Raw genomic sequence first — 25,558 nt, 5'->3', positions numbered from 1 at the left:
TCATCCATACTTCGTGTCACTGCATCAAGAACTTCTTGATGCTGATTTCCATAATTGGGTAGTGTTTTGTGAATGGGCACATCAACAAATGCAACGACCCCCACATTCTTTGACAAGGTACTACTTTCTGATGAGTCTACATTCACAAACCAAGGTAGCATTAACCGGCATAACACGTGGTACTGGATTGTAGATAATCCCTACTGGTTACGGCGAGTTGACCATCAACATCCTTGGTTGGTTAACGTATGGTTATGGGGTTTGATCAATGGCACATTGAATGGATGCAAATATTGAATGTTTTTGGAATAGGAACTACTGGTACTATTGCAAAATATTGCCCTGGGTGTTCAACAACATATGTGTTTTCAACATGATGGCTGCCCAGCCCATTATGCAATTGAAGCTCAGGCAGTATTGGACTATGTTTACACTGGCCAGTGGGTTAGAGGAGGTGGCCCTATTACTTGACCTGCTAGGTTGTCAGATTTGATGTCACCAGATTTTTTTCTGCCTGGATATTTAAAAGATATGCTGTACTAGCAAGTCTCAACAGGCTGTGACAACATGGTCAACCGCATCAGAACTGACATCCTTGCTCATATGCCTCTGTCTTGTGTACAGTTATTTGAAATGCAGATCACTAACGTTATTTATGTTGGCAGTACTACTTTTGAACACTTACTTTAATTGGAAAAGTGGAGTAGCATTTGCCTCAAGCCATGGCCACAGTGCCATTGAGTTGTCCCCTGTTTGATATGCCAGAGGAATAGAATGTTGTGAATGGATTACCAATTAGAAGTTATGATACCAGACTGTCCTGACTCTTAAATCTATACCCGATTTTAACAAATTTATCTTCCTCAGAAACGCTTTCCTTGCCATTGCCACTCTACATTTATATCATCTCTACTTCTACCATTATAATTTACTTTGCTCCCCAAATAGCAAAACTCATCTACTGCTTTAAGTGTCTCATTTCCTAATCTAATTCCCTCAGGATCGTCCAATTTAATTCGACTGCATTCCATTATCCTAATCTTGCTTTTCTTGATGTTCATCTTATATCCACCTTTTAAGACACTGTCCATTCTGTTCAGCAGCTCTTCCAGGTCCTTTGCTGTCTCTGACAGAATTACAGTGTCATCAGCAAACCTCAAAGTTTTTATTTCTTCTCCATGGATTTTAATTCATATCTAAATTTTTCTTTTGTTTGCGTTACTGCTTGCTCAATATGCAGACTGATAACATGGGGGATAGGCTACAATCCTGTCTCACTCCCTTCCCAACCACTCCTTCCCTTTCATGCCCCTCGACTCTTACAACTGCCATCTGATTTCTGTACAAATTGTAAATAGCCTTTCGCTCCCTGTATTTTACCCCTGCCACCTTCAGAATTTGAAAGAGAGTATTCCAGTCAACATTGTCAAAAGCTTTCTCTAAATCTACAAATGCTAGAAATGTAGGTTTGCCTTTCCTTAATCTATTTTCTAAGATAAGTTGTAGGGCCAGTATTGCCTCATTTGTTCCAACATTTCTTTGGAATCCAAACTGATCTTCCTCAAGGTTGGCTTCTACCAGTTTTTCCCTTCATCTGTAAAGAATTCTAGTTAGTCTTTAGTAGCCGTGACTTATTAAACTGATAGTTCAGTAATTTTCACAACTGTCAACACCTGCTTTCTTTGGGATTGGAATTATTACATTCTTCATGAAGTCTGAGGGTATTTCACCTGTCTGATACATCTTGCTCATCAGATGGTAGAGTTTTGTCAGGGCTGGCTCTCCCAAGGCTATCAGTAGTTCTAAGGGAATTTTGTCCACTCTTGAGACCTTGTTTCGACTTAGGTCTTTCAGTGCTCTATCAAACTGTTCATGCAGTATCATCTCTCCCATTTCATCTTCATCTACATCCTCTTCCATTTCCATAATATTGTCCTCAAGTACATCGCCCTTGTATAGACCCTCTATATACTCCTTCCACCTTTCTGCTTTCCCTTCTTTGCTTAGAACTGGGTTTCCATCTGAGATCTTGATATTCATACAAATGGCTCTCTTTTCTCCAAAAGTCTCTTTAATTTTCCTGTAGGCAGTATCTATCTGACCCCTAGTGAGATAAGCCTCTACATCCTTACATTTGTCCTCTAGCCATCCCTGCTTAGCCATTTTGCGCTTCCTGCTGATCTCATTTTTGAGTCATTTGTTGAATGGAATACTCTCAAATTCTGAAGGTTGCAGGGGTCAAATACAGGGAGAGAATGGCTATTTACAATTAGTACAGAAATCAGCACGCAGTTATAAGAGTGGAGGGGCATGAAAGGGAAGGAGTGGTAGGGAAGGGATGAGACAGGATTGTAGCCTATCCCCCATGTTATCAGTCTGCATATTGAGCAAGCAGTAAAGCAAACAAAAGAAAAATTCGGAGTAGGTATTGAAATCCATGGAGAAGAAATAAAAACTTTGAGGTTCGCCGATGACATTGTAATCCTGTCAGAGACAGCAAAGGACTTGGAAGAGCAGTTGAACGGAATGGACGGTGTCTTGAAAGGAGGATATAAGATGAAAATCAACAACAACAAAAAAAAAAAAAAAAACGAGGATAATGGAATGTAGTCAAATTAAGTTGGGTGTTTTGCTATTTGGGGAGCAAAATAACTGATGATGGCCGAAGTAGAGAGGATATAAAATGTAGGCTGGCAATGGCAAGGAAAGCGTTTCTGAAGAAGAGAAATTTGTTTATATCGAGTATAGATTTAAGTGTCTGGAAGTCGTTTCTGAAAGTATTTGTATGGAGTGTAGCCATGTATGGAAGTGAAACATGAACGTTAAAAAGTTTGGACGAGAAGAGAAAATAAGCTTTCAAAATGTGGTGCTACAGAAGAATGCTGAAGATTAGACGGGTACATCACATAACTAATGAGGAGGTATTGAATAGAATTGGGGAGAAGAGGAGTTTGTGGCGCAACTTGACTGGAAGAAGGGACCGGTGGGTAGGACATATTCTGAGGCTTCAAGGGATCACCAATTTAGCATTGGAGGGCAGCGTGGAGGGTAAAAATCGCAGAGGGAGACCAAGAGATGAATACACTAAACAGATTCAGAAGGATGTAGTTTGCAGTAAGTACTGGGAGATCAAGAAGCTTGCACAGGATAGAGTAGCGTGGAGAGCTGCATCAAACCAGTCTCAGGACTGAAGACCAACACAACAACAACAACAACAACAACATCTCATTAAATTCCCACCTTATTGCAGTTTCTTCAGTTTTAATCTACAGTTCATAACCAATAGATTGTGATCAGAGTCCACGTCTGCCCCTGGAAAGGCCTCACAATTTAAAACCTGGTCCCTAAGTCACTGTCTTACCATTATATAATCTATCTGAAACCTTCTAGTGTCTGCAGGCCTCTTCCATGTATACAACCTTCTTTCATGATTCTTCAACCAAGTGTTAGCTATGATTAAGTTATGCTCTGTGCAAGATTCTATCAAGCGGCTTCCTCTTTCATTCCATACCCCCATTCCATATTCACCAACTATTTTTCCTTTTCCTGATTATTTGCATAGTCATCACAATTTAGTTGTAATTTTTCAGATGCACTGAAGATGGGAGCATTGTCCTGAAATCTGGTTGTGCTTTACTTTCTGGAGAATAAGTTTTATTAGAACTGCAGCAGGTGTTATCAATAGCGAACTCCACTGTTGAGAAGTAATACAACATGGCATGAGTACTGGAAACACAAGATGTTTAGAACTAACCATGAATGCATGCATGCATTACATCTGCAACCTTTTTTTATATGACCATGTCAGTATTTCATACGCCCAGTTCAGGTGGATGCAACCAGAGGAGTTATATGGCTGCCACACACTGTGCTTATTTTACATCTACATCTACATCTACATCTACATTGATACTCCGCAAGCCACCCAACGGTGTGTGGCGGAGGGCACTTTACGTGCCACTGTCATTACCTCCCTTTCCTGTTCCAGTCGCGTATGGTTCGCGGGAAGAACGACTGTCTGAAAGCCTCTGTACTCCCAGATATTTTACAGAAGTAACTGCTACCAGTGTTTGTTCCGCTATCATATAATCATACAATAAAGGATCCTTCTTTCTATGTATTCGCAATACATTACATTTGTCTATGTTAAGGGTCAGTTGCCACTCACTGCACCAAGTGCCTATCCGCTGCAGACCTTCCTGCATTTCGCTACAATTTTCTAATGCTGCAACTTCTCTGTATACTACAGCATCATCTGCGAAAAGCCGCATGGAACTTCCGACACTATCTACTAGGTCATTTATATATATTGTGAAAAGCAATGGTCCCATAACACTCCCCTGTGGCACGCCAGAGGTTACTTTAACGTCTGTAGACGTCTCTCCATTGATAACAACATGCTGTGTTCTGTTTGCTAAAAACTCTTCAATCCAGCCACACAGCTGGTCTGATATTCTGTAGGCTCTTACTTTGTTTATCAGGCGACAGTGCGGAACTGTATCGAACGCCTTCCGGAAGTCAAGAAAAATAGCATCTACCTGGGAGCCTGTATCTAATATTTTCTGGGTCTCATGAACAAATAAAGTGAGTTGGGTCTCACACAATCGCTGTTTCCGGAATCCATGTTGATTCCTACATAGTAGATTCTGGGTTTCCAGAAATGACATGATACTCGAGCAAAAAACATGTTCTAAAATTCTACAACGGATCAACGTCAGAGATATAGGTCTATAGTTTTGCGCATCTGCTCGACGACCCTTCTTGAAGACTGGTACTACCTGTGCTCTTTTCCAATCATTTGGAACCTTCCGTTCCTCTAGAGACTTGCGGTACACGGCTGTTAGAAGGGGGAAAGTTCTTTCGCGCACTCTGAGTAGAATCGAATTGGTATCCCGTCAGGTCCAGTGGACTTTCCTCTGTTGAGTGATTCCAGTTGCTTTTCTATTCCTTGGACACTTATTTCGATGTCAGCCATTTTTTCGTTTGTGCAAGGATTTAGAGAAGGAACTGCAGTGCGGTCTTCCTTTGTGAAACAGCTTTGGAAAAAGGTGTTTAGTATTTCAGCTTTATGCGTGTCATCCTCTGTTTCAATGCCATCATCATCCCGTAGTGTCTGGAGCCACTTACTGATTTAACGTAAGACCAGAACTTCCTAGGATTTTCTGTCAAGTCGGTACATAGAATTTTACCTTCGAATTCAATGAACGCTTCACGAATAGCCCTCCATACACTAACGTTGACATCGTTTAGCTTCTGTTTGTCTGAGAGGTTTTGGCTGCGTTTAAACTTGGAGTGGAGCTCTCTTTGCTTTCGCTGTAGTTTCCTAACTTTGTTGTTGTACCACGGTGGGTTTTTCCCGTCCCTCACAGTTTTACTCGGCACGTACCTGTCTAAAACGCATTTTACGATTGCCTTGAACTTTTTCCATAAACACTCAACATTGTCAGTGTTGGAACAGAAATTTTCGTTTTGATCTGTTAGGACATCTGAAATCTGACTTCTATTACTCTTGCTAAACAGATAAACCTTCCTCTCTTTTTTTAAATTCCTATTAACTTCCATATTCAGGGATGCTGCAATGGCCTTGTGATCACTGATTCCCTGTTCGGCACTTACAGAGTCGAAAAGTTCGGGTCTGTTTGTTATCAGTAGGTCCAAGATGCTATCTCCACAAGTCGGTTCTCTGTTTAATTGCTCGAGGTAATTTTCGGATAGTGCACTCAGTATAATGTCACTCGATGCTCTGTCCCTACCACCCGTCCTAAACATCTGAGTGTCCCAGTCTATATCTGGTAAATTGAAATCTCCACCTAAGACTATAACATGCTGAGAAAATTTATGTGAAATGTATTCCAAATTTTCTCTCAGTTGTTCTGCCACTAATGCTGCTGAGTCGGGAGGTCGGTAAAAGGAGCCAATTATTAACCTAGCTCGGTTGTTTTGTGTAACCTCCACCCATAATAATTCACAGGAACTATCCACTTCTACTTCACTACAGGATAAACTACTACTAACAGCGACGAACACTCCACCACCGGTTGCATGCAATCTATCCTTTCTAAACACCGTCTGTACCTTTGTAAAAATTTCGGCAGAATTTATCTCTGGCTTAAGCCAGCTTTCTGTACCTATAACGATTTCAGCTTCGGTGCTTTCTATCAGCGCTTGAAGTTCTGGTACTTCACCAACGCAGCTTCGACAGTTGACAATTACAATACCGATTGCTGCTTGGTCCCCGCATGTCCTGACTTTGCCCCGCACCCGTTGAGGCTGTTGCCCTTTCTGTACTTGCCCAAGGCCATCTAACCTAAAAAACCGCCCAGCCCACGCCACACAACCCCTGCTACCCGTGTAGCCACTTGTTGCGTGTAGTGGACTCCTGACCTATCCAGCGGAACCCGAAACCCCACCAACCTATGGCGCAAGTTGAGGAATCTGCAGCCCACACGGTCGCAGAACCGTCTCAGCCTCAGATTCAGACCCTCCACTCGGCTCTGTACCAAAGGTCCGCAGTCAGTCCTGTCGACGATGCTGCAGATGGTGAGCTCTGCTTTCATCCCGCTAGCGAGACTGGCAGTCTTCACCAAATCAGATAGCCGCCGGAAGCCAGAGAGGATTTCCTCCGATCCATAGCGACACACATCATTGGTGCCGACATGAGCGACCACCTGCAGATGGGTGCACCCTGTACCCTTCATGGCATCCGGAATGACTCCCCACGGTATGCACATGGAGTGCACATTGGTTTTCTTCCCCTCTCTTGCTGCCATTTCCCTAAGGGGCCCCATTACGCGCCTGACGTTGGAGCTCCCAACTACCAATAAGCCCACCCTCTGCAACTGCCCGGATCTTGCAGACTGAGGGGCAACCTCTGGAACAGGACAAGCAGCCATGTCAGGCCAAAGATCAGTATCAGCCTGAGACAGAGCCTGGAACCGGTTCGTCAGACAAACTGGAGAGGCTTTCCGTTCAGCCCTCCGGAATGTCTTTCGCCCCCTGCCACACCTTGAAACGACCTCCCACTCTACCACAGGTGAGGGATCAGCCTCAATCCGGGCAGTATCCCGGGCAACCACAGTCTTAGTCCGATCAGGGGATGCGTGGGACGAGCTGGCCGTCCCCAACAAACCCCCATCCGGACCCCCACAGTGATGCCCATTGGCAACAGCCTCAAGCTGTGTGACCGAAGCCAACACTGCCTGAAGCTGGGAGCGAAGGGATGCCAACTCAGCCTGCATCCGAACAGGATCTCACATTGTAAATGAAACACATCTCAAGCCATCATAATTAGATCAGAACTTCTCACTTATCTAGTATCCTAGCTGTGCCCATTCATAATATAGAAAAATTTGAAAAATCCTTTGCTGTCCACCTCTGAAGAAAGCTACCCTACATTTTGTGTACATTTCAGTGATCTACTGTGTTTAAGAAGAAGTTGAAGAACTTTCTTTTGTCACCCTCATAATGTTTACCAAAAAGTTAATGATGGTCAACTCTCCCTCTTTGAAATAGTAAAATCAATACTCCTGTTTTGTCCCAGTTATGCTTCCTTGTCTTTTCTTTTCTATCCAGAGTCATGCCACATTCTTTTCCCTTATATTCATTAACTGTGTGTTTTCACATACTTCTTTCTCTCCCTCCTCCACCCCTTTCTCTCATGCCATAGCTGCTTGCTCTGATAATTAAAAGCTACCTTACTGTAATTTTTAATAATTGTTGCACTTATCACGTATGAATATAAACCATGTGTGTGTTTTTTCTCTGTATTATTGTAAGGGAAGGGCAACCACTCACCTACAGTGGATCAATGCATGGAGCTCAGTAACTCATAGCAGAAAACAGCATTCCCGTGGCCATGGAGAGCACAGTTGTTTGTCTGTGTAGTTGTATGTATTAATGCTTGTACTATCGCAGGAACTAGAGCTAGTGCTCCAGAGCTGGTGTGAATGTTGTTTTCTGTTATGTGTTAGTGTGCTCCATGCTTTGATCCACTATAGGTGGGTTGTTGCCTTGCCCGTATTTTGTGTGTTGCTCCACCCAGGAATTTTCACTGTTGTTATCTGTACTATTATAATTTTTACTTTCTAAATGTGGTACAAGATGCTGCCATAGTAGTGTGTCATGTAAAATATGTAGAATGTGTGGTTAGATGTAAGAGAGGGCCTCATGGGCCTGATCTTGCCGGATTAAATGAATCAATAAATAAATAAGTAAAGTTAGGATATCTTGAAAGACTTAGGGCAAAACTGATAGTGAGGATCTTTCTTATTGTGACCTTCAAAGGTACTTTTCATTTATATTGTCTAATGTAGCTTTCATTTACTGTTGATGTTACATAAGTGTTGCTGCTGCTAATAAGTTAAGGAATAATTTACCAGAATTGCAGTTAAAAACTTTCAGCATAGACAAAGTAAATATAAAGCTGCAAGTTGTGCATAGTTTTGTATTCATATAGTTTATGTGTGCACAGAAATTACAGGTCATAGGCTGTACCATAAAGCAAGGCGTTTGGGATTTAAAATATTCCAAATGGAAGCACCAGCAACATCTATTCTCCAGTAAAGTGAACTAGAGGCAAAATTAAATGTTAATTTTCCTCATCGTAAAACAAGCATGCAAGATTTTCTTTTCCAGGGTGTATAAGCAGACAAGGAAAATAAATTCCTGGATCTTTCCCAAGTTTCCTGGTTAAAAATGCAGTTTTTCCGTGTGAAAATACACTTTCTCTTAGTTAAGTAACAGTACATTTTCCCCTAGAACTGTAAAACTCATCAATTCTTTGAATGGTTAAGGTTTTGTACCCCGGCACAGAACTTCCTGGCACTTTGGAAAACACATTTTGGAATGATCTTTGATGTGCAACAACATGTACGCTGCATATTTTTGTATATTACAGAAGTGTATTTTTGAACTCCACTAAATACAGGATGTTAGTTTCCGAAGCACTAAAATTGAGATTGCGATGTGATTTTGTAAGCCAGTCATAGCTCATGTCACATGAACATGCCAGCCAGTGATAGCAGATATTCAGAGCCTAGGACACACGATCTAATCAGCCAATAGAAACGTCACTGTTAAGTAGCACGAACACGGCAGTAGGAAATGTTAATGATTTAAATTAATATACATTGTCCAGCTACAAGGTAAGCTAAGCTTTCACATATAATATTGATCTTTTTTAGTGTTTGTCACACTTGAAGATATATCAGACAAATGTGCAAGTAAAATTTTAAATAATGATGTAAATATCTGGTCTTCTGGCCTCGATCTTATTCTAAATGGCTGGCCCTCAAAGTGTTCAGCTTTAAAGCCAAATGCTCTATGATTTAAGAAATTCAAAGCATGTTCACACCCATAACATAATTCATCTTATGTAAAATGAAATTTACTTTGAAAGTAATGCTTTTAAATCCACCATTCACAATATTTTCTCACGACCTGTTAGAATTTGTTTCAGCAGTTGTCGGGGAGCACCAGAAAATGTTGTTATTGTTATTGTGCATGCGCAGCTACGATGATGTAGGAAGCCCTTATATTCATACATATATAGCATTAAGAGATCTTACATCATAAATGAAACAGGACATCAGAGGATTGGAATTTCGTAAACTGCACTAAAATGCATAATTCCACTTAATGTGCACCGTCATATGTCCAGATTCACTAAGAAGTGGACCTCAGCCTGATATTAAGCTTTGGAGTGTGGTTTGCAGGATGAAAATTTTCTTGGAGTGCCAGAACTGTATTATCTCATGTTTGGTTCTGTATTATACTGTAATGCCTTATGTGTTCTGCAACGTTAATTAATTGCCTGACTACCAAAAACCTGGAAATAAAATAAAATCAGAAAACTGAAACTCATAACATGTTTTAGGCTTTCATACATAGGTGAATGTAGTTTAATGCACTTGATACATCACAGCCACAGAAATCCATTTTGTTTTCATTTGATGTGAGAGCTGTAAATGAAGAGGAAACAGCAAAATCACTAAACATAAACACAGGTCGTGTGGATACTACCCCTCTCGCGCCTACAAATCAGACTGCTGTGTGCATGCACGAATCTGGCAGCTTAGCCATGCCAGAGAAATTTTTCTGGGTACCTTCTGGCTGCTTGTTGCTATTGCTCATACAGCTAACAGCTGCACATCAAGTAGCCAGAAGTTGAAGAAGGTACTGCTCATATGAGACTCAACTGTGCATTTGCATGAGCCCACTGGCAACCACTCAAATAAACTGAATGTAAACTGTTGTGATGTCATACTCAATGGAAGCAGTTTGTTGTTACGAATAATTCTGTAGGCTTCATCCTAAAGTGTTTGACACATTTTACTGTTGGCAGATGCTTGTGTGTGCACCATCTTTTGTTGATTAGAAGGCACATTTCCTTTGCAACTTAAGTTCTATTCTTTTTCCCCCTCATATACATTTTATTGCTGGAGTATTATTCTGCAGTTGCAGGCTAGAGAAAAAATTCTTTCTTAGAGTATCAGTTCTTACCAACCAAAACTATAAAAATTTAACTGAAACTAAAAGAACGAAAAATTCCCAGAATCCAAAAAAAATTTCTGGATTTTTCCCAGATTTCCCTGTTATCCCAGTGTGTTTACACTGTGTTTATGTTTAATGAGTATCTTAAATTACACTGATCAGTTATGACCACATTAAGACCACCGACCAACTGTCAGTATAAACCAATCCAGGCAATAGCAGTGTCATCTGGAGAGGAATGACTGCTAGTCGGACATACACACGGTGCATGTAGTATCAGTGTCTGTGTGTAGAATGGGGAAGGCACACAATCTATTTGAGTTTGACCATGGGCAGATTGTGATGGCCCGGGGGATCAGCACAAGCATATTGGAAATTGCATCACTTGTTGAGTGTTTGAGGAGTGCTGTGGTGAGCATCTTCAAAAGTGGTGAAAGCGTATCCAGATGTCATGGGGTTTGTGATGGCCTGGTGGGTCAGTGGAAGCATTTTGGAAATTGCATGAATTGTTTGAGGAGTGTTGTGGTGAGCATCTTCAAAAGTTGTGAAACCATATCCAGATATCATGGGGTTGGGTAGCCACCCATTGTTACAGATGTCAGATGTCGTAGTCTGGGCAGACTGGTAAAACAGGACAGGCACTGAACCAGGGTGGAACTAACATCATACTTTAAACTTTAATACTGGGCAGAATACAAGTGTGTGTGAACACACGGAGCACTGAACATTCCTAATGGTGGGCCTCTGCAGCCAACGACCCATGGATCTACCAATGTTAACTCCATGACATTGGCAACTGTGACTGAAATGGGCACATGGCCGCCGGCTTTGGACTTTGGCATAGTGGCAGAGTGTTGCATGGTCTGATGAATACTGATATCCTCTCCATCATGCCAACGGAAGTGTGCAAATCCATGTTCTTCAAGAGCAACAGCTCATGGACACCTATACTGCTGGATGGAGATAAGTTAGTGGGGAAATTGACATGGGTCCAGTGCAGCTCATGCAAGGCACCAAGACAGTCAAGGAGTATCAGACACCGGTTGCACACCATGAGTTTACGTCTCTGCATGATGATCATATTTCCCGAAGGTAGTGGCATTTTTCAGAAAGATAATGCACCATGTCACAAGGCTAGGAGTGTGATGGAATGGTTCAAGGAACACAGTGGTGAGATCCAATTGATGTTCTGGCCCTGCAACTCACCAGATCCTAACCCTATTGAATAAGGTGTCAGAGCTCACCATCCTCTCCTTGGAATTTACAGGAATTAGGTTACTTGGGTGTGCAGAGGATGTGACAACTCCCTCCCATGACCTACCAAGGCCTCATTGCATCCATGCAATGATGCATCACTGCTGTTACCCATGCCAAAGGTGGACGTATAGGCTATTAGGTAGGTGGTCGTAATGTTCTCACTGATCAGTGTAAAAAAAAAAGCTACCAGTTTCAAAAAAGCTTGTACTTTCCCTTTTCTACTTCAGAAGCTACTACTAATCCAATAAAATAACCCTGAGGTGAATCTGAAGCAAAATGTTGGTAAAGTTACTCCACACAAAGGAGTTAAGTGATCGTAACATTTCCCAGTTGCTGTGTCACCTGTAGACCCTGGCTGGTTGCACTCCCTCCTCACCCTTAAGGATGTCCCTGTTTGAAAATGACAATGGTGATTTGCTTTTTGAAGTTGCTTGTTATGCATAACAGTAAATTAATGTGAGAAGGATTTCCAGGGAACATTAACTGAATAATTGACATAATTTTTCAGTTTGGTGATTTTATTTCTTGGATAGTAATATATTGGCCCAAAAACTGAGTACTCTATCCAGTAGTTATCTTCTAGTTAACTCACTCATTTTGTAATGTGTATATTAACACAATATGGATCAAATGAAGATGTAAAGAGAGAGGGATACAAATAGATGAAGATGGAGATGTAGATGCAAGAAGTGATAATTATGTGAGAGCTATTTTATGAAAGGAGGCAACTTACAAGCAGTAAAGGAGAATCAAGGGGCTCATATACACACAAAAGTGAGTGGAAGACAGCTTTATAAAAGTCACATCTCACAGAAAAGACATGGAATGATGAGAATAAAGAAAAAGAGTACAGTGAAATGCAAATAAATGGATGAGATAAAAAAACATAAAGATAGTAAATGGAAAATTGGAGAGAGCATTTTTCTCTACCTCATGGAGCACTCAAGGCTAGTAGAGATACAGACTACTCCTGTATTCAGAATGTTTTTAAACTTTATAGTGGTACAACCAACCATCACTTATGGATGCTTTAGCACTGCTTTCGGACCATCTTTAAACTCTTATTTCTCTCTGTCATTTTTAGATTGGATTTCTGCTGTGATCTAGTTTTGTATCTAACCCTGTGTAAATGAGTTTTGTCATTAGCCACTTTTCTGCTTACATTTGCACCAGTTACATCATTTGCAGCGTAACTTATCCAGGTCAACAATTTTATTTTTATCATCTGCTATTTTTGTCAACCTCTTATTTTTCTTTGAGGTGCCCAACCTCTTAATATCATGGACTGATTTTCCAAAAGTCTCCCATTTCCTTTCTGTGATATTTATTTGCTAAGAGAAAGAAGTATTTATTATTATTCTTGATATTCCAATGTGGATTTTGCATTGTTAGTATTTATTTTTAAATGTTTATTCCATGCTTCTGTGTCTTTTTTATTCACAAACATCATATGAAAATACATGTAGTCTGACTTTTCCCATTTCCCCTTCATTTATTGTATGTGGAATTTGTTTTCGTTATTGTAGATTATTTTACTGTGCTTTGGCTTAAACTATTTTTATATATTAATTCTTTCAGACAAAAAGAAAATAATCTTGTTCTTTGTCTAATACATGTCATTACTTAATTTTTTTTTTCAGGGAGAAAAGGGGTCAAAAGGAGATCCAGGACCTATGGGACTGCCAGTAAGTATTGATTCCATTATTTTAAGCTTTAACATGTTACAGGCACTTATTATGTTTATTATGAAGTGTAGAACTATTTATTTCCATAATATCAATTTGTGTATAGGGCCTTAGTTTCTGATGTTTAATGGATACTTTTGTCACAGCAGTAGTTTCTCTGTCATGTATAGTTAATAATTAATCGAATAAAACCTATATGTCAAAAATATTTTTTGTTCTGTGCCTTACAGCAATCATTTTTTTTTACATTTCTTCTTCAAGGTATGATGTTTCAAAAAAGGTGACAGGCACATAATGAGTACTTAGTAGTTCACATAGGAGACTGTTGCAAATGGACTTAAAGCCTGAAATGTGTCCTTTACTTTGCAGAAAAAGGTGTTGTAGGGGAGGCAGAATGAAAGATATGAGATTATTAGTCTGTGCTGTACTTACATTCATAAAGTCAAATTACCAATGTAACTGAAAGAAAATTTACAAGTAGAGATTGTTCAAGCTAGCTTTCAGAACATGTGTATTACTTCTTCATGGAGGGAAGAGGGATTAGTTGGGGAAGTCTGGAAATGTATGGGGGGAAGGGAGCAGTTCATTACTGGCCAGCCATTCTGACTCCTTGTTATTATCAGTTTCCATGACTGAATATTGTTATTGATGAAGTGTTGTTTTCTTTCTTACAGTAGACCATTTTATTCATAAATTTGTGTAATAAAATTTAGATTGTAAGAAAGTATACAAAATTGCTATTTTTGTTATTTCCATTATCATTAGTTGCTGTCATAAAAACAATATATATTCAAACTCATTTGTATTGCCTCAGAGTTCTTCTCCCAGTTACAATAGCAAACAGATGAGATGGAGGTCTCAACATGAAGATTATAATAGAAACCCAAATAAGTAACCATTGCAAAGGAGTTTTTGACAAACTCTTCAACACTTACTCTTTAAATTATCTTCTCAAGAGACAGCATCTTGTTTGATGCTGTTGTAAACAGTGAGAGGACACATGCCATTTCCTATTACTTGACTTCCTCTCTCTCTCTCTCTCTCTCTCTCTCTCTCTCTCTCTCTCTCTGATACTACTGGGTGGTTTTAAAGTGTGGATACTCACAGAAGTTCAGTGTGGGCTGTAGTTATCATATGGTGGCAAAACATGGTAGATATTATAATACATTAATGCAGAATGGATTTACTTTGAATATGAGCATTAGAGATGTCAATGAGATGCTTTGCATTGCCAGATTTGTCCCTGGTGTCCAAAATTGGAACTATTTTTTTTCTAGCGTAAATCAGTTCCACATTAACATATCTACAAGTTTTGCTGTCATAGGATAATTAAAGCCCACACTGGACCTCTGTGAGTAGCTACACTATAATTATAACCACTTTTTTATAGCCTCATGTACAGTTGCTTTCCATAAAAGCCTTGTTATATACCACTGGAGAAAACAGAAAAAGAAAAGTGCTGCAACCAAATACATTTATGCTTTTTTCCTTTCTTTCCATGATATGTACCTAAATAGCCATAAAATTTTCAACTCTTCTTAGATGAAATAGGATCCTTCTTATTTGTATATATCTAGTGTCACATTTAAAATCTATGACTAACAATATTAGTCGCTTAAAAATGAAGATATCACTCATTGTGTGTTTTCACCAGTGTGTCATGTAACTCAGTCATGTTTTAGAATATCATGATGGTTGAAAAATTTGGCAAGTTAACATTGTTTATTGGTCTAAGGTTCAAACCCAGATACTGACTTTTCATTGGCCTTAGTCTTCTCAACTGAGCTGTCCATACACACTTTGCAGACAACTTCACAGCTTCTGTTTGCCCATAGTTTCTCTCCATTACTCATAAAATGTGGGTGTCTAGGTTCGAGACATGGATTAGTGCAAGCACGTACTCAGTAAAGAATAAGAGGATTATATCTTGTCCTTGTAATTATTTGAAACGGACATTAACAGAAAGTGCATGAGCTGTAACATGAACAATTTTAGTTGTGTTGTGTTCATTGTGAAGTTATCATATGCTTAACATGAATTGAGAAAGAATAATGGATGAGAAGGGTCCTTACTAAATAAACTGCAAAAACATAACAGCTTACCCATGTGTCAGTAGACTGACACACACAAATAGAAGCTATAATATGTTAGATTATTGCATCTGGTAAATGAAATGGAAGATTCCAAGGAAGAGTATTTAGTAATTATCTGAGAGGAAGTTTACCTAAGATCCACGCCCAATGGATACCCAACAAAATAATATAAAAATGAGTTAAAAATGACACAGACAGATGAGTTTTAGTTTCAGACAAGTCAGTATTGACAGAGAGGTCACAGAACAAATCAGAAATAAAGCAAAGAGTGACTGGATGAAGAAGCTTTGATTACATAAATATTGTAAAATTACTGAACAACTGAAGGTGATGAGAAAAATAAGAAAATGTGATGGGCACACTAAAAACATGAAGATGCCCTCTAATGACACTGTAGGATATTCAGTGATGGGTAGGAATTCTAAGCACATGCTTTAGAGCAACTTTTCACAATTTTGAAATATTGGTGCATATGTGAAGGATCCAAATAATGACATAGGTAAATGAAATAGGTGTCATGTATAATGCATTATTAGTTGTCATTTCTGACTATACTCTGCCTGAAACCATACACACTTTTTATGATGTAGATGCAATACTTCTTGGCTACTGCAAATAGAATCTGTTTTGAGCACTGGAACACCACTGGTGCAATGGCAACACTGGTGAAATTTGATGACTGTGAAAAGCTAAACATGAGAAACCTCTTCAAAAGTGGTTTATTGTAGAGGCCCATGTGTCACACCCAATAAGGTTTATGAAAGAGCACTTCTGCAGCCTTTTCCATTTTTGCTGGTAGGAACTTGTTTGTCATATTTTCTTGGGAGCTCACATCTGTCACCTTCTTGCTGTACACAGCACAATGAGTAAGAATTGTGCCAATGCTGTCCCAGAGCATCTTTTCAGTACTGCCCCTTACAAGAAATTGTGCCGGAGTTGGTGAGGCTGTGTGCCAACTTTGGAGGCAATGTCTTTCATGTTCAGTCAACAATTTTCTTTCATGTTCATTCAGCAATCACAAAACATCTGGCTCCACTTATGTGACCATGTTGTCAGACTGGCTAGTGCAATGTCGAGAGTGTTTATCTCCTTTGTCACATGATGTTCTGTCTTCTTTAACTATCACACCTACAGACACTTGTATTCTATGTTCATGATTTCATCACCACTAACATCACTCAAAAGGTGATGAATTTTAATAGGTGGAACACAAAACAACTTGAGAAAACAAGTGATTTCTTGCTGTTCTTGTAATGAAAACATTGTGATTCCTAATATCAGAAATATTCCTCAGTCTTGCAATGGCCATTAGAGTTCTGTGTGTCATACAGTGCTGACATCTGTGTCATGCATACACAGAGAGTGCCCACATATTTGTATTTGCCACTAGTCCTGAAGGGAAAAAATAATCAGAGACCTTAGAATTTGAACCCATCTTTTATGGTGAGACTTTGAAGAAAAACAAATTGTTGCGATGTAAGAAGATTACTGGGTAGGGTAGATCACATTTTAGCATGTATCTTAAAGAAGCTACCACACAGTTTCCCTCTACTTATGTTATACTTTACTTGTCTGAATTTTACCCAGCTTCTCCAAGCTGGGTAAAATTCAGGCAAGTAAAGTATAACGTAAGTAGAGGGAAACTTTTATGTTTTGTGTTTAAAGTGACTTGTAGCATATTTGTAAGCCTGGTCGACTATTTGGATCGAGAATGTGGATCTGACAAGATAGATCCTTATACGAATAGCTTTTTTGTCTATCTATGCTCAATTACTTTTGTATATAAAAATGAAAAATGCAAACTGAGAACACTTCATGAATGTTTTTTCAGATTAATGAATAGTTCAAATGTACAAGACCATGAGCAGATGGCCCTGCTCTAGACACCAATATATTAGGAAACAAATAATTTAATGCAGTAACTGTCGCAATCTAGATGTTGTTAACTTGGTGAGAGTCCGATGCACTTGGGTACATGTTAATGCCAAATTAAATATTTCTCCCGCCAAAAAACAACCACTTGACTGTGAAACATACTTTTCTCTCAAGTCTTGGTATCCCAGCTTTCCCAACTCCTCTGTTATCTCCTTCATCCTTCATTTACTTGTTCTTGTTTGGCCATTTAAAGAGCACATAGAAACTTGAGTTGACTTTATGCTTCTTGCTCTTCTTGCCTTCTGAAAAGTGCTTCATTGCGTCATTATGGGTCTGTTGTGTTTCTGGTGTCCAAACATTTTTATTTTTCATGTTAGTTTTGGTCAGTTGTTTGAATGTGTAGTTATGAGTCTTCATCTTCTGAATTTGTGTAGGTCATGTAGTTACCAGTGTGTGAACAGTGACATCTGTGAAATCATTTTGAGTGTCATTTAGTGATCATACCTCAATTTATTGGGTCCCATTTATGATGTGGCAGTTTCTCTTGCACAGTCTTGAGTCATATAATTTGCATTACATGTCTGTCAAGTTTCTGACTATGCAATGTAACTAGATTTTTTGGCCAGGAAACATAGTGCGAACATAGTGCTCTTGAGCCTTTTCACATCCAAATAACATCTTGTCCTTGTGTTCATATATTTTCCTCAATGTCTCTTGTTTTGTTTTCATAATGGCATTCACACTGATGATTAATAATGATGTCTTAACTGCATAGCATACTTCTGGGAGAAGAATTGTGCAATAGTGGCAATATTTGGTTTTGGTGGAAGAGGATTTCTTATTGTGAATTTTCCTGTGATGATACCGAGTTTACACAACTTTTCTACATTGATTTTATTGGTGTAATGTTATTGTCATTGTTCCTGATAGTGCCATCTAAGTGATTCAAATGTTTAACCAATGTATGTTGCCTCAAGAAGTGTCTCAGTTCATGCTTGAAGTACATGTTTTGCATTTTCTCATAAGATATTTGGAGGCCAATTTTGACAGCAATCTCATGCAGCTTCTCAAAGGTGTGTTGGTTTCATTGTGAGTCCAGGTAATTATTGCTAGGTCATCGGCAGAAATGTAGCTTGTGGTATTTATGTCCCCCCCCCCTTTTAGTTCGGCAATCTTTTGATGAAGTTTCCTGCGGGTGTGGGATCCAGTACTGCAAAGTGGCAAATGAGAAATGCCTCACTAATAATTCACTTTATTTAATTGCTTGTAAAAATTTTCATCTTTCGCCCCTTAAAATGTCTTTTCATTTTCCTTCCCATCATCTATTTTTTTTTTTTTCTTTTCCAAGAAGGCACTAATTCTTTTGCTACTCTTGAACTACTGACCGTCTTGTCTCATTGCAACTTTCCTATCTTTCTATATCGTGATTGCTGTTTCATTGTTATCTTGTGATTCTTCATCTCCTGCTCTGTCCCTATTGATTCAAATTCCTGGTTTATTTCCCTATTTACTCAGTTTTATCCCTCTCTTTTTCATTATTTTTCATGGGAATATGTCATCAGTTTCAAAAACTAATGAATTCTATCGCCTCTTTTTCGGTCTTCTATTACAATTTTTAACCAACTTTTTGTATGTGACAAAGGAAGAAATGGTTTTTCCTTGTAATAACTTGAAAAGTGACATTGCTTCCAAAAATATATCTAACTGCAATGTAATGAAAATATGATTGTTGTAAAGCTTTTATGAAAATGGTTTTAGTAAACAGTAACAATATTAAAAGGAAACCCATTTAAATTTTTAAATTTTTAAGTTGGTTTAGTCAGTTTTAGTTTTATCAGTCATACATACTATGATCAGCAATGTTAACTGCACAATTCAAGTAAACTGAGAAAGAAATTTGTTCACTCTACCAGTCTCCAATTGTAATAACAAAGTTAAATACTTGCTACTTGAACTATAAGAAATATGTAAAAATTGTATAAATGTTTGAAATCAGATATGCCCAAGAGAGACTGGGGGGGGGGGGGGATGGAACTGGAATCCATGAGCAACACCACAGCAACACGTGAAATTAGATTGATGATTGATTATCCTTATTGACATAATGTTGTCTACTTCTCCAGTACTTCGATACCAGTGTCTATTAGTACTTCAGAAGGGACATCTACATGGCCTACCTCATGGACCATGATGTTTTCAAAATGGGGATTTTCATTTATAATAGAAGAGAACATGTTAAAAGAAAATCATTAATCTACCTTATAAATTTAACCTTACAACAGAACAAAATGAATAACACTGAACATAAATGAAATTTGTGTAAACAAATTAATATATTAAATGAGAATGGCCAAAGTAGAACTGACTTGACTAATGTTAGAAGTCTGACATGAAACAAGTTCAACTACTTAATGAACAGGAGAAATGCTCTTTAATGCAAATGCTGGAAATGGTTACCATTCATGCCAAACCAATGCTGTGTATGATTTATTAAAATTTCAGGAACAATATGTGTAGCAGCTTAGCCTGATGGGTGACAGCCATGTTTTCAGTGTTCTGCTAAAGCTCTTCCAGTGAGGGGGTCATTTAAGTGTACCTGACGCTTCAACTTACGTCACAGACTAAGAGACTATTTCTGATGTTATTGTATTGGTGTGAATCGTCCTATTATACAACAGATGCGTAAAGTAAGGTTGGCTTTATTATAAGAGAGCTTTGTCATTTGGGGTATCTGTTCTTTGTAACCACAAATTTTAAAATCAAAAAGTATAGACAAAATGTTGAGTGCTGTAATTAACACAAGTCTTGGCTTGCAGAAGTATATGGCATGGATATCATTAAGACTGTTTTCTTCTTTTTTTGTCCTGCTCATTTTCTTTATAGTAAAATGGGAAAGTGTGCTTAAGGAAAGGAGGACACTGATCTTGAATGTTATTTGGTGTTAGAAAAAGCTGATCATATGGCATTGACAGCTGGGAGTCTGCATCTAGGGAAGTTTGGCAGTCAAGTTGACATCACACTGAGTAGCTTGTGTATTGATGATGATGAAACGGTGATGAGGACAACACAGTACCCAGTCCGTGAGTGGAGGAAATCTCCAACCCATCCAGGAATCGAACCTGGACCCATTGGATGGCAGTCAGACACACTGACCACTCAGCTAAGGGGGTAGGCATTTAGTTTTAGCAAGTGATAAGGCAAGGAGGCATAATGCTGCTTGATGAGAGTATATGCACGTCATGTGTATCTGTGAAAGTATAAGTTATCAAACAGTCAACTATGTGGATGAAGACAATATATTACAATTGTTTTTAATTCTTAATATTTGTAGTGTGAGCCTGTAAAGTTGTAATGAATTGATGTCATTAAGAAAACTTAGAGGCTCACTTACTACTTACAATCATTGTTCTGCTTTCAGATGAAAATTTTGCTTGTAGCATAGAGTACACTGAAAAGAACCATTCTTTCATGTTTCAGTGCATGTTAAATGCTGAATTATATTTTTATTTTATGAGATAAAGTCTTCCATTGATCCTTGCAAACATGCATTGTTGTCTGGGTGAAGCCTCCAGTATCATGGGCTGTGTTTCATTATCCAGACTGAATTGGTCTGACATTCTTAGGAGTAATTATTTGGTAGAGGCTTACTTAGCCCCATAATTAGACAATTATCTAGGGCTGTAGCCAGCCAGCCTTTGGCATGTTCTTCTTCCAAGAAATGGTATTCCATCATAATATACAGAGTGTTTCTGTGAACTCTTCAAAAGTAGTATTGAGGCTCATTCTCATTGCATTTTTAACTTGGACCAAAAGAGATATTCTGGTTGCTTAAACAAATGAGTATTACACACAGATGACAAATGTTTGGGTTTGAGGGTTGACATATCAGGTAATTGCATTATTTTTATGTGTTTTCTCACAACAGTGAGATGTCTGTTTAAAAAATATTGGTTTTCAATGTCTAAGTTAATGAAAATAGTTGTTTCAACTGTTGCTATTTTTGGTTAATTTGGATGAGAAAATTCACAGCAGTATCCAGCTTTGACAATGATACACTTGTCAAAAAATATATGTGCCAGCTGTCAACACGCTCTTTACAGCACATAGTCTGTGCATTTCACATTCTGCAGGTACATCACGAAAACCTACAATTTCAATTTAACTTTAATTTTTGCACCACAAGCAAGATTGCTATTACTTATCTTTATATTTCATGGTTCTTGCTATGTCCAGTATGACAGTACTATGAGAGCTTAAGTGATGATTTTCTTCTTTCTGAATCTTAACTGAGGCATTGCCTGAAGGTACATTCAATCACTTAGAAACAAGTATTCACATTTAACTATTTTTCTTGCATTTAAACTACTTTTCAATGATTGTAGAACTCTTTTAAGAAACAGTACTATTGCTAATACAATTTATTTATCATCTTGTCTTATTAACTTATTAAATTCATTGTTATAAGCAATTATCTCTTTCCTGTGTTTCTAAAAGATGTCAGTGTTATGTCTGGAGTTACACAGCTTGTTAAACTTAAATCATTTATGAGAAGTAGAGGTGGCATTCTTAAGAAATGAATTCAAAATGATTTGTTAATGTCGCATATCAGAACAGAAAGACCATTTGATACAAACAAAGAACAATATTCTGACACTGGTCATTAAGGTATTTACCATTATTGTCTTCAGGGCCCAATGGGACTCCGTGGAGAGCCAGGTCGACCTGGAGATGTTGGGAAGACGGGAGGCACGGTAAGGTCTACACATTCTTAGACTGGTTGGCGGCGCAGCCATCTACTGCAACTAACAGCCACACAACTCATTCAGTGCCTCAAGTCTTAACATACAGTCAGCCAGTTCCTGATGCTTGCTTGGAGGTGCCGGTTTGTACCTTGCCCACACTCTCCTGCAGACTCAACAAAGTTGATGCACATGGGCAAAAACATTAACCAGTTTATTGAATATTTATTTGTTAACAGAGAAGCTGGCTAAAGAAGGTTGGTGTGTGTTTAGGCATGTGTATGTTAGTTTTGTAATACTTGATTTTGGTACACACAGATCAGTGAAACAATGTTTGTCGTATGGTCCGAAAACAGTATTTCTTCAAATGAGAGCCGGCTTGCATTGTACTTCATGACAGATTATATTCAGAAGTAGCCAGTACATGTATATATATTTATATGAATATTATATTTCAGTATATTACTAATATAAATATGTGTGTGTATATAAACAGAGTTGCTCCAGTTGTGAAGATGTGGCAGACAGTGCTTAAGAAAAGAATTTTGTACAATTTAATATGGCTACTTGAGAGACTGTGACAGTGCTAGCCAGTGAGTTTGTGTGCCAATAAATTCATTGATGTACGGCTATCATATCTGTAATAATATGAGTCAAAATTTTGTTTTCATAATATTTGAAACTATTGTTCATCTAACAAGCAAACTGCAAAAAATGAAGTTTTCAACAACAGTCACACTGCATTTTGAAACTAAAATGTTATTTAACTGTCAGTTGTTGCATTTGAGGGTACTCTCCAGAAAAGAGTGTACGTTTCACAGTTTCCCTTTCTAGGCCTCAAGGGATGCACTGTTGTTGATCGTAACTGACACGTCATAAAAAAATTACAAAATCATAATTACTTGCTCCAGATGTTTTTGGAATATATTCTGCATATTTACTTCAGTGTAAAATGTAATCCAGGTGTATCTGGAAAGTAGTGAGGTGGAGATTCTATTGACAGAATATTTTTTATGTACAAACAGCGTAAAAAGTTCCTTTCTTTAAACCTGGCAGTATTATGTACAGGAATATCAGTAATTCCATTCCACAAACATACTCCTAAAAATTCTAAAAATAATCTGCAAAATTTATCAAAATGCTAAAAGGATATGTCGTCCATTGTTGGATTTGTCATGCGGGAACATTATGACAGCATTTAATTTGAGAGACATTTCTCTCATAAACAATCTAATGAATTACTGTTTACTGATATGATGACAAGGTAAAATGCAGCGAATCTGCACACTAAATAAATTGGGGATATTTCATCATATTCCTTCTCTACTGTCATTTTATATATCCATTGTATAAATTATGAAACTGTTCGTCTGTGTATTTATTTGTAAAATTTAAACCTGTATAGATGTAAGATAATAATTTGTTGGGAGATTGTCTTCCTTTACTGTGAAATATGTTTAGTGTAAGAATGAAATTGTTGCTTGGAAAATAAATTGGCATGCATGCTGCTAAAGTCTTATCTCTATAAATGCTTCTGGCTTATGCTCAAGCTTTAAGTTGTTTCTCTCAAGTCCAGTGCATGACATGCCATGCTCTGATTTTTGTGGACTTCTTTTTCTGTTTCAAAAGGAATCTTTTTCTGTTTAAAAGTGAATGATATGCAACAGCTGAATATACTGCCTGCTTGAACATAATCAACCAGAAACAGTTCATTTTTTGATCTCTAGGAGAAATAGATTGTTAATGGAGCCTATAAGATTGAAGAAAACAGCAAGTAATTTGGTGGAAAATAAAATTAATGTTTTTAATACAGAAAGATCATAATAAATAACCATTCTCTTAATTTTGCAGAGCATGAGAAATATATGCAGTTATGACACTGTCTCATAGTGAAAGGTATCAATAATTTGAAGTTTTCATGTATTTCTCTTATATAGCTACAATAAAAGGCCTGGTAGTTGTTTTGAGTGGTTCAAGTGAAAACGTATTCATCTTGTTTCATAAGGTTCAAACTTGTGCAGTGTTCAGGTTAAGGTTATTGCTTTGATATCAGTAGCACAAATAACACATCTATCTATGGATTGATATTGTGTTCCCCAACTGAAGTGCATCCATCTATAAAATCGTTTAATTCCTTTTTTTAGTTAAAAATAATAGTAAGAATCATTGAAACCCATGAATAATCCCCTTTTGCAATTGTAAAGTAGTTGATTTGTTATAATGAATACATTTTCAGTGATTAGATGTGGCAGTAACAGTTGTTTATTGGGAAATTTTACACAGAAATACAAACGTTAGTTCCACAGTACCTATAAGGACAAAGGCCTAACAATGAAAAATTAAAATCCCTTTAACTGAAAACTTCCAGTTATTTTGTAACAATTCTGAGCTACCTTCTTTTTCAGCTGTATTAACAAGGCTGTGTATCAGCAACATGTATTAACATTTGGCCTGAACTCTTTGTTATTTAGTCATTGTAGAGAAAGCAAATTCATTCCACATCTTTTAAGTATAAAAAAATCACCATATTGTTACAAAAACAAATGACAAAAGAGTCACTTGTCAGCTGTTAAAATAATTAACTCTTGTGCAGTGTTCCTAGTTTTCTAATTATTCCATAAAATTATTTGCTAAAGGCACTTTAGACAGTGTTATAATCTGTTATTATATACTTTAATGAACAGTGGCAGTTGTAGTGAACATGGTCTGTGAATGTACTTAATGATGTCCTGTTTTGAAATATGGTCTCTTTTCCACATGTTCCAGTGTACATGTTTTTGCAATAAAAGTATCTTTTCATTAATAAAAAGGGTCACATTGAATAACTGAACAGGTTTTGGGTGCCAGCTACTTTCTTACTGTTTCATTCATTGTAAAAGATTTGGTGTGATAGCACAAGGTATGAAACTGAGAGGCCTTTCAGGCATTGAAATGTATCAGCTGCTGATCAAAATGTAGAATAAATACTACAAATAAATATGAAAATTAAGTAATTCAGTAGCGTGTACTATACTCCATTAGGTGAGGTTTACAATCTGTCATATAGATGGCAAGGAAGATTGCTTGTGACGCTACTTAATATACATGCTTCAAAATATCAAGCAGTTGCAACAATAACACCTGTATTCATTTTGTCTTATTAATTTTCACATGCATATAGTAAAATGCTTTGAAATATTTGGGTAAAATTTTTTGTTGTAACTTCTGCAATATAAAGTGGTCATAAAAATACAATAACTTTTAACAAATTGCTAAACAGTTCCGTGTTTTTGTGTCACATAGTGTTTCCCATAACTTCATGTTACACAGTCGAGGCATTTCAATTTGTGAACTGTCGAATATAGACAACGGAAATTGTCATTGTGATAAATGTATAATGTCAGACATTTTACTGAAATAGTCTGGACGCTGTGATGCA

The 25,558-nt window shown here is 37.8% G+C and overlaps 1 protein-coding gene across 1 annotated transcript in view; it reads left to right on the top strand.

Annotated features, from left to right (window-relative positions):
- Positions 1–25,558, top strand: part of LOC124587131 (collagen alpha chain CG42342) — a 610,604-nt gene that overhangs the window by 367,841 nt on the left and 217,205 nt on the right. Inside the window, exons 17-18 of the mRNA XM_047131431.1 lie at positions 13,389–13,433; positions 22,090–22,152. Coding sequence (XP_046987387.1) covers positions 13,389–13,433; positions 22,090–22,152 — 108 coding nt within the window. The remainder of the gene's footprint in view (positions 1–13,388; positions 13,434–22,089; positions 22,153–25,558) is intronic.

This window comes from Schistocerca americana, chromosome 1, assembly GCF_021461395.2.
Source record: "Schistocerca americana isolate TAMUIC-IGC-003095 chromosome 1, iqSchAmer2.1, whole genome shotgun sequence".
Lineage (NCBI taxonomy): Eukaryota > Metazoa > Arthropoda > Insecta > Orthoptera > Acrididae > Schistocerca > Schistocerca americana.
Note: the sequence above shows the minus strand (reverse complement) of the source record. Positions and strands in the feature narration are given on the sequence as shown.